The sequence below is a fragment of the Talpa occidentalis genome, unplaced genomic scaffold, assembly GCF_014898055.3.
Source record: "Talpa occidentalis isolate TD23 unplaced genomic scaffold, MPIMG_talOcc4v2.1 talOcc4.9, whole genome shotgun sequence".
In the NCBI taxonomy this organism is placed as follows: domain Eukaryota; kingdom Metazoa; phylum Chordata; class Mammalia; order Eulipotyphla; family Talpidae; genus Talpa; species Talpa occidentalis.
In genome coordinates this window covers 29228051-29241684 of record NW_023605305.1, presented here as the reverse complement: position 1 = coordinate 29241684, position 13634 = coordinate 29228051, and the positions used below count along the sequence as shown (strand labels likewise).

General features: G+C 50.1%; 1 protein-coding gene across 1 annotated transcript; it reads left to right on the top strand.

The window, feature by feature from the left end:
• The first annotated feature begins 294 nt into the window (after nt 1–294).
• LOC119237235 (cytochrome P450 4A11-like) lies at nt 295–10489 on the top strand. The gene is made up of 12 exons (XM_037501363.2): nt 295–514; nt 2555–2693; nt 3290–3334; nt 3808–3935; nt 4833–4954; nt 5310–5464; nt 5885–5991; nt 6077–6267; nt 6363–6496; nt 7271–7335; nt 7462–7538; nt 8495–10489. The coding sequence occupies exons 1-12, from the start codon at nt 320–322 to the stop codon at nt 8661–8663; spliced, it is 1527 nt and encodes a 508-aa protein (XP_037357260.1). The 5' UTR covers nt 295–319; the 3' UTR covers nt 8664–10489.
• The last annotated feature ends 3145 nt before the right edge of the window (nt 10490–13634 follow it).

Sequence of the window (13634 nt, the reverse complement as noted above, 5' to 3'; positions counted from 1 at the left end):
TCAGTATTGTTTACCAGTGTGTCAAGATACCTACATATTGCCTAGTACATAGTATGTGTTCCCTGAATGATCGGTGAGAAAAATGGTGAGTGTAAAGTTAATGTGTACACAGTCAATGTCAGCTGAGAAACTTTCCCCTACTGTTCCAAGGTGGATGACCCACCTCTGCTGACTGTCCTGAGTTCTGCCCTCACCAATCACCAGCACCCTCCAGTGTGGGCGGAGCAATGCTTCACTGAGGGAGTACTTATGTGACTGTGATGGACAGGGGTGGTGAGGGACACACCAGTACAGTCAGCCACCCAGAAGCTGCTGCACCATGACTGCCTCTGTGCTGAGTCTCATCAGACCCCTGGCCAATGTGTCTGGGCTCCTGCAAGTGGCTTCCCTGCTCAGCCTTGTTCTGCTGCTGATCAAGGCCGCCCAGCTCTACCTACACAGGCAATGGCTGCTCAAAGCCCTCCAGCAATTCCCGTGCCCACCCTCCCACTGGCTCTTTGGACACTATAAGGAGGTAGGAAGAGAGGGTTGGGGAGAGGTAGGGCAGGGAGGGCTGGGTTCTCAGAGCAAGTCACTGGACCAAACCTTGCTATGGCACCTTCACTTGGCCTCCAGGGAAAACCCAGCTCACCTCTCAGTCCTGGCTCTTCATCGTAGTCAACAGAACGCGCTCCCTCAGGGCAGCCTGGGCTGGAGGCTCAGATATGGAGGACACTCCTCCCTCAGGCTGGTCTGCAGAGTGTCCTGGCAGCCCTGCTCTGTGAGGACAACACCTATTCCTCCTGAGTCTCCCCGCTGCTGTAGAGAACCTCAGCTTGTCTCCCTCACTAGGCTTCTAGATACTTCCCTGTACTTGTCATTCCATCCCATCCTCTCCTTAAAGACCCCTGTTCTATGGGGTTCAAAGTCCTTGAAGGTGACAGACAGGAAACTAACAAGGTAACAGTCTATAGAGAAGGAGATTACACTAATGGGGTAAGGAGAGAAGATGCCAGGTGTAGGAAAGCAAGCAGCTAAGTGCCCAGAACTGAGTAATTTTCCAGAGTAGTGATTTCAGTTTTAAACCCTAACAAGAAGGTGTCATACAGTTGTGTGAGGGTTTCCTGGCTGGCCTAGGGATGAAGTACTGACATTTGAGCTGCACCATCAAGCGGAATCTCTTTACCTCCCAGCTTTCAAGGCCAAAATACCTGTGCTGTGAGCAGTGGGACTTAGGGGCTCATTCCCCTTACCCAGCAAAGAGCCTGCACTGAGGGGGAGCTGTCTCATGTCCACTCTGAGTCAGGTTCCTTCTCCAGAGCCTTGGACTTCCTCCTACACATATTAATTATCGCCTGTTGTCCTGGTGCTTAATCTTTCTTTCATCCCAAACTGACCAGAAGCTCCACACAGGTGAGGGTCTGTACCATATCCTGCCTCAGTGTTGGACCCAGTGCCTGGCACATGGTGGGTGCTCGGGAACTGGGTGCTGACCAAGGGAGCCTGTCCACAGTGGGGGAAGTTGTCTCGGGCTGGTCAATCCTGGTGTCAAAAGGACAAAGTACAAAGGTGGTTTTAAGTTACATGTAACGGAGCAAAGAAGAGTTGACTAAATGGAACGTGTTTAGAGCCGACTGTTTCTGAGAATTCCAAAGAGTGTAAATTAAATTTGAGTCTTGAAAGTTGAAGGGAGGCATCTGCTTGTGCTGTGAAGGGGCACCTCAGCTGGATGAGGAGCTGTGCTCAGGAGAGGGGAGAGCAGGCCTAGCTGGGGCGGAGCAGCAGCGTCTGTGGAGTGGGGCAGGGGTCCTGGGGCTGCCAGCTTAGCAGGAGCAAGGGGAGAGAAGGGAGGCACAGCTTTTGTGCTCCACCGTCAGGAGTTTAAATGTCTTCTGCAGGCAGCGGGGAGCTCACAAAGGTTCCCTGGGATCGGTAAGGGAAAATGAGACAGAAAACCCAAATTCCAAAATCAGACCCCAACAACATTCTCATAGATGTTCGTCCAGGCTTTGTCTTAAAACATGTACATATAAAGGATGTACAGTATATCACACAGACAACTTAGTCTTTATTTTCTTTTCACTTAATCATAAATGTCTTGAATCTATTTTATATTAACTAATATTTATATGTATGCTGGTTAATATTGAACATATACAACAACCAATTTGGCAAATTAAAGTTAGTTTACAAACATACATTTTGACAGAAAATTCATTTAAAATCTAAATTGTCAAACCTATGTGACAAAACTGCTTCCCAATTGATAAAAGTTCCCATACAATTGTTTATGTTGTTCTAATGATTCCCAAAGTCTCTACACTATGAAGTCAGTCCCCAATGAAGTTTCTGTACCCATGGCATTGTGAGGCCACAGCTCCACCCAGAACTGGCCTCAAGTAAAAGCCGTGGGCAACCAGCAAGTCTAGATGAGAGTCCAAGTCAGAAAAAAACAGTACTGAACTCTCCCTTCCTCTGAATGATCTAGAACTATTTTCCTGTGACCATCCTGCCTTCACCCCTGCCCACGCATGTATAAAAGACTTTAAATGATTTTTTTTTCTCTTGGTGACAGTTCCAAAAAAATGAGCTACAACAAATACTGAAAAGAGTGGAGAAATTCCCGAGTGCCTGTCCTCGCTGGCTCTGGGGGTCAGAGGTCCAATTCCTGGTTTACGACCCTGACTACATGAAGGTGATTCTCGGGAGGTCAGGTGAGCGCAAACCCCCTTCCCAGAGGCAGTCCCTCCGCCCACGGTAGCACATGTTCTGGGTTTTTGAAATTGCAGTTTCAGCTTCAATAACTGACCTTCTGCCAGCAACCTCCTGTCCACAAGCCGGCCCAAGCCCGTGATAACAAAGTGAATGCTCAAACAGCTGTGATGGGACAACTTAAAATAATTATTTCTTTCATTTTAAACCAAGTTGTTGTGATATTTTTATGGATATTTTCCTGGATTAAACTTTGGGTTTGGACCTCTAAGTATGCTGTCCTGGGTCAGGGGATGGGTAATCCACCACAAATTGTATGAATTCAAGATTTCACCTTATTCTTTGTCACTGAGACTTTTTCTTGCCAATTCTCCATCCCAACGCCATGGGGAGCTGACGCTGGGAGTTGAGTCTGGCTTCCTGAGCTCAGTGATTCTCAGGAGAGAGTCAGGAAGGGAGACAGGTGAAAGTGTCTTGGGCCAAGGCCAACTGACAATCCTCAGGAAGGGGTGGAGCCCAAGGTCTGACCATGGTTCCTCCTGGATCACCAGTTCATCTGATCCTCTAGAATTTACTTTCTTACCATCCTTTCTTTCAGATCCCAAAGCTCAAAGTACCTACAGATTTCTGGCTCCCTGGATTGGTGAGTACAACAACTGGGACTGAGATCCATTTGCCAGGTAGGTCTGCCAAGAGTTATCTGTTTGGCATGGAGAACAGCAGGTGACCAGTTCCATGTCAGCCTTTGCGACTGAATCAAACCTCACTTTTCTAATAAGCCCTCACTCCTACCCGCTGGGGCTGAGCGCCTCCTGCACAGCTCCCTCCCTCACTTCTCAGTCCTCTCCAGCCTCTCAGCCCCACTTTCATTCACCTGCTTCTGTGACCTGCCCCCTGACCCTTCCACCTTTATCTCATAGCTTCTTAACCACATTCCAAGTGCCAGTCACTTTGTTAAAATCACTTTCTGGAAATGCACGGGGCTGTCCTGTCTTTCTGCATGAAGTACTTCTTGTGATATCCTAGTTTCCCCCCAAATTATGGCCAGTGTCCTCTCTGATGCTGTCTAACTCCCCAGCCCCAGCAGCCCAATACCCCCATCCTTCTCTGGTGCAGGGTATGGTCTGCTCCTGCTGAACGGGCAGCCGTGGTTCCAGCACCGGCGGATGCTGACCCCAGCCTTCCACTATGACATCCTGAAGCCCTACGTGGGGCTCATGGCCGACTCTGTGCGAGTGATGCTGGTAAGTCTGTCCTATCTCTGGGCCATCCACACAGCACAACCCAGACTCCACCCTCACACGTGTGCATCCTCGGATGCCCAGACACAGCCGCCCAGAGGACGCTCTCAGGACCCGCTCCCAAAGTAGAAAGAGCAGCAGGTGCCAGGTGCCTGCATCCCACTGGCTCAACCCCACTGGAGAGAGAGCCACAGTGGAGAACGGGTGCTTTTCCCACATCTCCGTCCCCAACTGCACGACAGGAGTGTCCATCCCCTGAGCCGCAGGACGTGCTCCCCTAGGCTGGCCCATGTGGGCAGCGTCTGTGCAAGGTGCACATCCCAGAATGCAGGCCTGGCACGGAGCTCCTCCACTGACTGGAAGCCCCACTCCCTGAGGAGATGGAGACCCGTCTGCATCTAGTGCTGCTCCTGCCCCCGCATCACCTCCCTCAGGACTCGACTCCTCACCCAACTCCGCTCAACTAACATTGCATGACAAAAGGAACTGATGTCCCTCATGCCCCTGCCTTAGGAGACCGGGACTGGCCTTATGCTTCCTCTGGCTTTGACTAATTTCTTGTGACCTCTGCTGTCCTTCTGGTCAAGTTCACATCTCAGGCCTGAGAAGATTCATCTATGAACCTGAGGAGCGATGTTTCTTTCTGTATAATATGATCATTATCATAGCTTGGTCATAAAATTCAAAACAAAGTCAGAAAATTGGGGTGGACAATTCAATATAAAATGAAAATTTCTCAGAAAATACCATTACAAGAAAACACTTTATATTCATAATTTGTTAAAAAAAATCTAGATAAAGTGAGGAAATTGCATGTGAATAATTAGAGACGGGGAGATCCCAGCCCCACAGCAGAGACCTCTGTGCAGTGGAGGAGGGTCCATGTCCCCTGCCCCACAGGACAAATGGGAGCAGCTCAGCGGCCAGAACCCACTTGAGATCTTCGAGCCCATCTCCTATATGACCCTGGACAGCATCATGAAGTGCGCCTTCAGCCACCAGGGCAGCGTGCAGACAGACAGGTCAGTGGGAATCCTGTAATGTGGGTCCTTGGTCTTACCAACTGGTGTGGCCTCCGCCGACAGGCAGGTAGTTCAGGCAATGTGGGTCCACATGGGCACAAAAAGTGAGATTCTAATGCTTGGGACAGACCAGGGGCAAATTCCAGCCCAGACCAACCTTCATTGTTCCCAGACCCTTACCCCTGGACAGGGGGCAGCTCATTCTCCTTGTAAGGTCCAAGGTGACAAAGCTGTACACAGAAATGACATGTGTCTTTGTCGCTGCCCCATTCTCTGAGGACACCCCTTTGGAGCCCATCCCCCTCCAGGTGAGAGGCGCGCTCCTCTACAGTTTCTTCTGCCTCCTCCCCTTCAGGAGCTCCCAATCCTACATCCAGGCCATTGATGACCTAAAGAACCTGTTTTTTTCCCGAGTGAGGAATGCTTTCCACCAGAACGACACCGTCTACAGCATGACCCCTACAGGCCGCAGGTACCTCCGGGCCTGCCAGGTGGCCCATGAGCACACAGGTTGGTTCCAGCTGCTGGGCTTCCCCCTCCTTCATCAGGCTCATCCAAGGGACTGGCCCTGACCCATTAGCCAAGGCCAGTATGGATGCCCCTAAAATGCTGGGACGCATCCATGATGCAGGATAGGAAACTGAGATTGTAGATTGCCAGGCTCCATTCGGGGGTTACACCACACTGGAGTTGGTTGAATGAAACCCTCTCCCAGCACATTCAACAGCCTCTACTGGTGGTGCTTTTGAGGGAAGGCCAGACCTCAAGTCAGATGGACTAGGGTTCTTATCCTGACATGCACACCCCTTCCACATTCATCTGACCCACCTGCACCCAAACGGCAGCCAGGGGCAGAGGGAACTACTCTGGGCTGCTGTAACTGGGCTCCAAGCCCCCTCATCTCTGCCTGGAAACCACTGTTCTGCACAGACCAAGTGATCCAGCAGAGGAAGGCTCACCTGCAGAAGGAGGGCGAGCTGGAAAAGATCAGCAAGAAGAGGCACTTGGATTTCCTGGACATCCTGCTCCGTGCCAGAGTGAGTGTGTGTAGGAGAGGTCTAGGCTTTGCCCAGACGCCCCCAGGAAGGAGCAAGCCCCCCAGTGTCACCTGGCCTTCCCCAGATGGAGAATGGGGACAGTTTGTCCGACGCGGACCTCCGGGCAGAAGTGGACACGTTCATGTTCGAGGGGCACGACACCACGGCCAGCGGCATCTCCTGGATCCTCTATGCACTGGCCACACACCCTGAGCACCAGCAGAGGTGCAGGGAGGAGCTGCAGGGCCTCCTGGGGGATGGCGCCTCCCTCAGCTGGTGAGTGCTCCAGAGGCAGCAGGGCCCTGCCCACTGAGGAGAGAGTCCCTGTGTGCCCAGGCTGTGCCCCACCCTCAGGGTGCACTTCCTTTCAGGGACCACCTGGACCAGATGCCCTACACCACCATGTGCATCAAGGAGGCGCTGAGAATCTACCCAACAGTGCCGGGTATTAGCAGGGAGCTCAGCAAGCCGGTCACCTTTCCTGATGGACGCTCCTTACCTAAGGGTGAGATGGGCCACACCACTCCCTCAGCAAACCCCTGAGACACATGGATGAATAAAAATCCATGTGTCCTAGGGAACTCCTGCTTTCCCTGCATCTTCTTTATTCCTAAGGAATATCTATACTTAATGAGCATGAGATGTGTGAATTGCATGGCTCAGGACTTGCTCCAGCAAAAGCTCCATCGTTAAATGTTAGCCCTGAATTTAGATATAAAATTATAATTTCCTCTAAGATTGGCTGGACTGAAAATCAGAGAGCAGCTAGAAGATATGTTCCCCTCCTTGGGCCCCAGGCAGAGTGGGAGGTCAGGGGTTCCTCACACATGAGCCCATGGTCCAGGCTCTGAGCAGACATCAGGTGAGGCTGAGAACCAGACCTGTAGCACGCGCTGCCCGCAGGTCCCTCATCCTCTGAGGCTCTGGTGCATCATGTGAGCCATGGATGAGAGGACTTCTGGAGGGTGATTGTGGGAACTGAATCATTTACTGCAATGTCCCCAAATGCTCACGGAGGGGAGTGATAATTGAGAGTTGTCGCTTAAGTTGCTGCTTCAGGGGAGCGTCCAGCTCTCTGCAGCTTCCCCTCCTGTCTACTCGCTTTCCTCCTGACTGCACACGTGTTGTGCCGTGTCCACCCACTGCTCTGCCATGGGATTGTTTCACTCACATCATGGCCGTCCAGGCTCTGGGCTTTTGCTCATGCACGTGTCCCCTCCTGGCGGGGGACTGGGGCACCCCAAGGTGTCCTCACACTTCTCTCCTCCCTGCCCCACAGGAATCACTGTGTCACTCTCCATTTATGGGCTGCACCACAACCCTAATGTGTGGCCAAACCCTGAGGTACGTGGGCAGGCAGGGATTGGGGACCTCTCTTGACCAAAGATCTTCTGGCTCCCACTGGAGGCCGCACCCTGGTCAGGGAAGGAGGGTCTGCCCCTATGCCTGAGCCTGTTACTCTCTCTGCAGGTGTTTGACCCTTCCCGGTTTGCTCCTGGCACTGCTCGGCACAGCCATGCTTTCCTGCCCTTCTCAGGAGGGTCCAGGTGAGGCAGCCTGTCCCTGGGGGGATGGAGCATCTCAGGTGATATCCTGATGGGGTTTCCCCTCTGTGTGCGCTGTATACAGTAATGCCCTTGGTATTTGTTCATTTCAATGATTTCAAAGATGCCCTGAGCCTGGACAGGTAAGAAGTCAGTGAGAAAACAATCAGGGAGGGATTGATGCCCGCTAAGTCACTCAGACGTGACCTACCTGTCAGGAGGGCATAGGAGTGTCTGACTGGGCTCTGGGTCCAGTTTAGGGAGAAGGGATGGCAAAGAGACAGAAAGAAGTGTCCAGGTGGGGAGAAAATGGAATGGGTAAAAGGATATTGCTACAGCAGAATTGGAAGCTACAGAAAATGGTTTACTGAGCAGTGTTGGGTTTGGGGATGGGGAGCCAGGAGACTGTACCATTAACTGGTGGCAGATAGTAGAAAGTTCATAGGATGCTAAGCCATTGGGACTCATTTCCCGTTCATCATCTGACTTCTTTACACAACCCCATCTTGTCTGCACTCTAAGGACCAGGGCTCCCTTGAGTTTTCTCTCTTAGTTATTGGGGGATTGAGAGTCAGCCCTTCCCATCCCCATTCATGCCTCCTATTGTGAAGCCAGGCCCTGCTGTGGAGGGTGAGCAATCTGGTCATGAACTGCTTTTGTGGTTCAGTTGACTTGACTGTGGCTTAGAGCACTGACTGCCCCGACAGCATCTCAGGTGCCGAGAGCACAGGTGGGATGTAGGGTCACGCCTAGAGGAGGGGCAGCCTTTGTCACAGTCAGGAGAGAGCGTGACCCCCCACATGCGTAGAGTGTATGTGACCCTAAGGATGAGGTTGGGGCTAGGTCTTATGAGGGGGGACTGTGAACGCCCATTCCCAGGCCAGCACTCAGTGGCCAATTCTCCTCAACTCAGAGTTGGTTAGAATTCACGTCTCATTTTATTTTCCATCCTCACCCAGGAACTGCATCGGGAAGCAGTTTGCTATGAATGAGATGAAGGTGGCCGTGGCCCTGACTCTGCTGCGCTTTGAGGTGGCACCAGATCCCTCCAAGGTCCCTGTTCCAAACCCAAAAGTTATATTGAGGTCCGAGAATGGAATCCACCTGCACCTCATGAAGCTTCAGTAACCCAATGGACATGGACCATCTCTCAGGGCCTCCTGCCTGCCATCCCATCTTGCCTCATCTGCTGCTGCCTCCTGTCCATGTCCTGCTTTCTATGTGCCCACCTGGGCCAACCAACTTGCTGGCTCTGCAGTCAGATTCTGACTTCTTTCCTGCTTGTTGCAGATATCCTGTTTTCTGTCCACCTGTTTCCACTCACCTGCATTTCAACTCTCTACCCTGACATGCTCTTTGTCCTACGTCTGTCTCCTTGGCCTGACAGTTCAATGAATCATCCTTGTGTCTCCTGGTGGAATCATTCCTGCCTTTGGAACTACTGAAAACATAAGGTGTTGACCAGCAGTGAAAATCTTCCCAACCAGATCAGCAGTGATAATATGAGTGGTAGCACTCCCTTTTCCATTTGTGATTTTTGGACTTGTGAATCCTGGCTGTGGAAGAAATAGCACCAAATACAGTCATGCATCACTTAAAGACAAGGATATTCACGACTGTGCAAGTATCACCCAGTGCACTTCCATTATCCTCGTTGGCCTGGCGTGCTGCCATGGATGCTCAAGACAGCCTAGGGGACAAGGTCATTTATTGACATATGACTGCCATTGACCAAAACGAAGTGACCAACACATGACTGCATTGTACACTGATACAGAAGCATAAAATCCCCCTGCATAACCTTGTCTCAGCCCTGCAAGCTATCACCATCAAGCTGGTGTTGGATACCCAACCAATCCTGAGGATATTCTCTGGTTCTGGAATGCATATTGGGACACACACACACACACACACACACAAACACACAGGTGTAATCCCCATAAAATCACCACCACCGAGACACTTATGAACCATCATCATCATCTCTTGTGCTCTTCCCTTCCCTGTTTTGCTCCCTCTCCCTCCCCCTGCCCTGCTGAACACCTCTGATTTATAGTTTCCCTGCATCCTAATCATGCTAGTTTCGTCTTTTTTTTTTTCCTGATCCCTTGTATGGTTTCTCTATGTTCCTCCTATAAGTGAAACCATCTGATATTTTCCTTTTTCCTTCTGATTTAGTTCACCAAGCATAATCTCTTCCATTGTCATCTATGTCGCTGTGAATGGCAAGAGTTTATCTTTTTTGATTGCCGAATAGTATTCTATTGTGTATCCATACCACATCTTTTTGATTCAGTCATCTGTTTTAGGAAATTTGGGTTGCTCCCGGATCTTATCTATTGTTATAGTGCTGCAATAAACATAGGAATGTAGGTTTCCTTTCAAATTAATGTTTTTGTGTCCTTTGGGTGGATTCCTAGGAGTGGAATTGCTGGGTCATGTGGTAGCTCCATTTTAGTAGTTAGAGTGTTCTCCACAGCTTTCCATAGTGGTTGAACCATTTTGCATTCCTACCAGCAGTGTAAGAGCGTTCCTTTTTCTCCACATCCTTGCCAGCATTTGTTGTTGCCACTTTTTTTTTTTTAATGTGAGCCATTCTCCCTGGTGTAAGGTGGTATCCAACTGTAGTTTTGATTTGCATTTCCCTGATTATAAGTAATACGGAACATTTTTTCATGTTCCTGTTGGCCATCTGCATTTCCTCTTTGGAGAAGTGTCTTGTTAGCTCTTTTGTCCACTTTTTGACTGAATTGTTTGCTTTATTTTTGTTGAGTTGTATGAGCTCTTTGTAGAGCTTTGAAATCAGTCCCTTAGCAGTTGCATGGAGTACAAATATTTTCTCCCAATCAGTAGGGAGTCTCTTTGTTTTGGTTATTGTCTCTTTTGCTTACAGAAGCTTTTAGCTATTGTCTCCTTTGCTGTACTCTTTTCTCCTTCGTACTTCTCTTTCCTTTTCTTTTTTGGTTCTTTTTATATCTGTATCTTTGAGAGTACTGATTGGTTCTTCCATTTCTTCTATTTTTGTGGCTTTTCCCAGAATTCTTCAGCTCCTCCAGTAAACTTTGAACATACTTCAGTTCCTTTAATTTCTTCTTTAAGGATTTGTTCTCATTCCTCAGTTCATTGATTATATTCTTTTCCCTTTCTGCATTTTCTCTTAACTCTTTAAGTATTTTCATTTTGGCAATTCTGAATTCTTTATCTGTCAGGCAGAGATATTCTTCTGTGTCCATATTGTTGGGTTCTGGAGCTTGACTTTCTTTCTGTGGTGTATTGTTCCCAGGAGGGCCTGCTTGATTACTTGTATTTTCCTTTCTTCCCATTGTTTGCCTTTGGCTTTGTTCTATTCATAGCGTCCCTGTACCACTGGTGCTGGTAGGCGTGACTTCTGAGTTCTCTTGCCAGGGCATGGATATATCAGCCTAGTGCCTGGGCCACTGTGGCTGGTGGGTAGAGATAGGGGTGGGGCAGAGGGCTCCCCCCTCTTCTCTCTTCAATTGAACCACTGCTCTAGGAAGGTGGGACTTCCAGTCACTCTTTCCAGAGCGTGGGGGCTATCTGAATTGGGAGTTGGGGGGTTCCTGCAGTTCCCACCTGGGTACTTGTCTGCCAGGTGTTTGATGTCAGTGGTGGCTCTTTCAGGCTCTCCTACTGGGTGTCAGGGAATACTGGGATGGGTGGGGCTTAGGGATGTGGGCTTCCTATAGCTCTCACCTGGGCACACATCTATTGTGGCAGGTGTTGTGAGCTGTGATTTTCCCTAGGAGCTCCTTTCCAGCCTCCACTACATAGAATGGGATGCAGTGTCTCAGCCTGGCGTAGTCAAGTGTCTCATGTAGAGCGCTGCACCACCAGGCATAAGCTGAGGCCCAATCCACTGTGAGGTGCCTGCAGGCTGAGTGGGATGTATTCTGTGTTGAACTGCCAGCTTCCTCTAGGTTGTGGCTCAAGAATGCAGAAGGGAAGAAAGAAAATAAAGAGAGAAAGAAGAAATAAGAATAAAAGAAGAATAAGGGGGGAAAAAGAAAAAATGATAGAAGACAAGAAGAGGCAAAAAGAAAAGAAAAGAGGAAGGAGGAAGAAGTTGAGGAAGGAAAGGAAAGGGGGGAATAATAATGATAATGGGGAGAAAATGAAAAATATTAAAAAATAGGGGAAAAAGAATAAAGGGGGGGATCGAAGAATTGCAACTCTGGACTCTGTTGGCTCCCAAGGAGCTAGTGGTTGCTATTGTAATCTGGTCTGCTTGGGGGACACCGCTGGGTTGAGGAGGGTGGTCTCCCCAGGGTCTGCTGTCTCTTTTCTGAAATTCCTCAAGAAACCACAGAAAGGAAAAATGCAAAGAAAATGGAAGAGAGAGAGAGAGAGAGAGAGAGAGAGAGAGAGAGAGAGAGAGAGAGTAAAAAACCACAGATAAAAGAAAAAAAAAGAAAAAAAAATTTGCACCTTGGGGCTCTGTCCCCTCCCAGGCGTCGCGGCCAATGCATGGCACTGGAAGAGTATTATGCACCTCTGCGTTAAGCTGCTCAAGTCCCTCCTGGATGTGTCTCAGAGGAGAGAGAGAAATAAACAAAATGTAGAACTCTAGAACACTTTATAGTTCAGGTCCTCTCCTCTCCCGGGGGGCAAATGACAGGCATTGAGGTCACAGTGTCTCACCTATGGAGTGTCCAGAAGTCTCTGATGATCTCCAGTGCAGCGGGGAGTGCCTCGGGCCCGGGGCTTGGGCCCAGCTGGGGTTCGAAGGCTGCCGCAGCTTGGTGTGGATGGAACTGCACACTGCCTGGGCCTTGTTGCAACTGGAGAGGTTCAGGGGCTAGGTTTTCTGTCTTGCCCATTGACCAGGCTTTTGCTGCTAGAGGGAAGGACTTCCCTGTGCTCCTACCTTGGCATGGGTGCATCTGCCTCTGTCTGGACCCCTTTGGTAGCTGGGCAGGTGTGAGGGCTCCTGTGGTTTCCTTCAACCAGAGGGCTTGGGGTATTGAGAGGCCCCTGATGTAGAGCTCAGCACTGTGAAGCTCTGGCTGTGGCCCGTCCGATGGCCTGGCAGCTACAGCAGGCTGAGTGGAATGCGCTTCCTGGTGTAGCTGTGGGCAGCGACGGGTCTCCAAAGCAAGGCATGACAATGTCAGGGTTCCGGTTGGAAGTGTAGGGTTTTTTTTTTTCCATCATTGCTCATTTTTAAACAGTATTTGCTCAGGTGTAGTGTTGTGGCTGGGCTCAGTGCTCAACAGGTGCTGGTGGCTAGTGCTTTTTGGCCTGAACGCTAGATGGCACCAGAGGACTGAGTGAGATGCGCCTGGCCGCGAGGGTTACTCCTGAGTTGTCCCAAACCCAGAAGGTGGGGCGGAGGGAAGAGGAAAGGGCCTGTGGAGTTGGCAGCCAGAACTGTGGCCTTGGTTGCCCACCTGCGTGTACCCAGGTGTAGGGTAAATGGTTTTCAGGCTTTTCTGCCCTCCTGCCATTAGGATTGCCCTGCCTCATGGGGCACCTGCATTTGTTACATCGTTATAAGTTGTGTTGTTTACTTCTGTGAGCCATGGCAGCAGTATTGAGATATTTACAAAGAGAAGCAGAGACAGGAGAGAGAAGGGGAGAAAGAAGGCCGGAGAAGCCCAGAATGAAGACTTGCCTGGGGCTTGGAGGCCTCCCAGCCCCCTGGTACCCCTGCTTACTGTGTACCTGGTTGCTGCACTACATGTAAAAGCTCAATAAAAGCCTGAGAAAGCCACTGAGGGCTCCAGGGCTCTCCTTTACCCAGTCTGTATTACAAACAGAATACGTGCTCTGTGCCCATCCTGGCACTAAACCAGGGGTTCCAGATATAGTTGGGTGGGGTACTGTGGGTTCCAAGCTGGGTTCCAGCCCCGACTGTATGATGCTGGCGCTTTGGTGGGCTGTGTGTCCAGGATCCGCCTGGATCCCGTGGATTGCAGGTTTCTCCTTTTTCGTGTCCCCTTTCTGTTCTTCTATTCCCGGTGACTTTCTGGTGTCCTATAGCTGACTCGAAGCATCTGGGTTTTGTTGTTAGTCCTTTTTTTAAAGTGGTTTTTATGAAAGTGATCCTAGGCTCTCTATACTGCCATGTTGATGACTGAT

What these genes read in the sequence shown, in the direction of transcription:
- LOC119237235 (XM_037501363.2), top strand. Translation starts at nt 320, where the DNA reads ATGACTGCCTCTGTGCTGAGTCTCATCAGACCCCTGGCCAATGTGTCT. An exon ending in GGTGATTCTCGGGAGGTCAG is followed by an intron (nt 2,694 to 3,289) that starts GTGAGCGCAAAC and finishes CCTTTCTTTCAG; the next exon opens with ATCCCAAAGCTCAAAGTACC. An exon ending in ATGTGTGGCCAAACCCTGAG is followed by an intron (nt 7,336 to 7,461) that starts GTACGTGGGCAG and finishes CTCTCTCTGCAG; the next exon opens with GTGTTTGACCCTTCCCGGTT.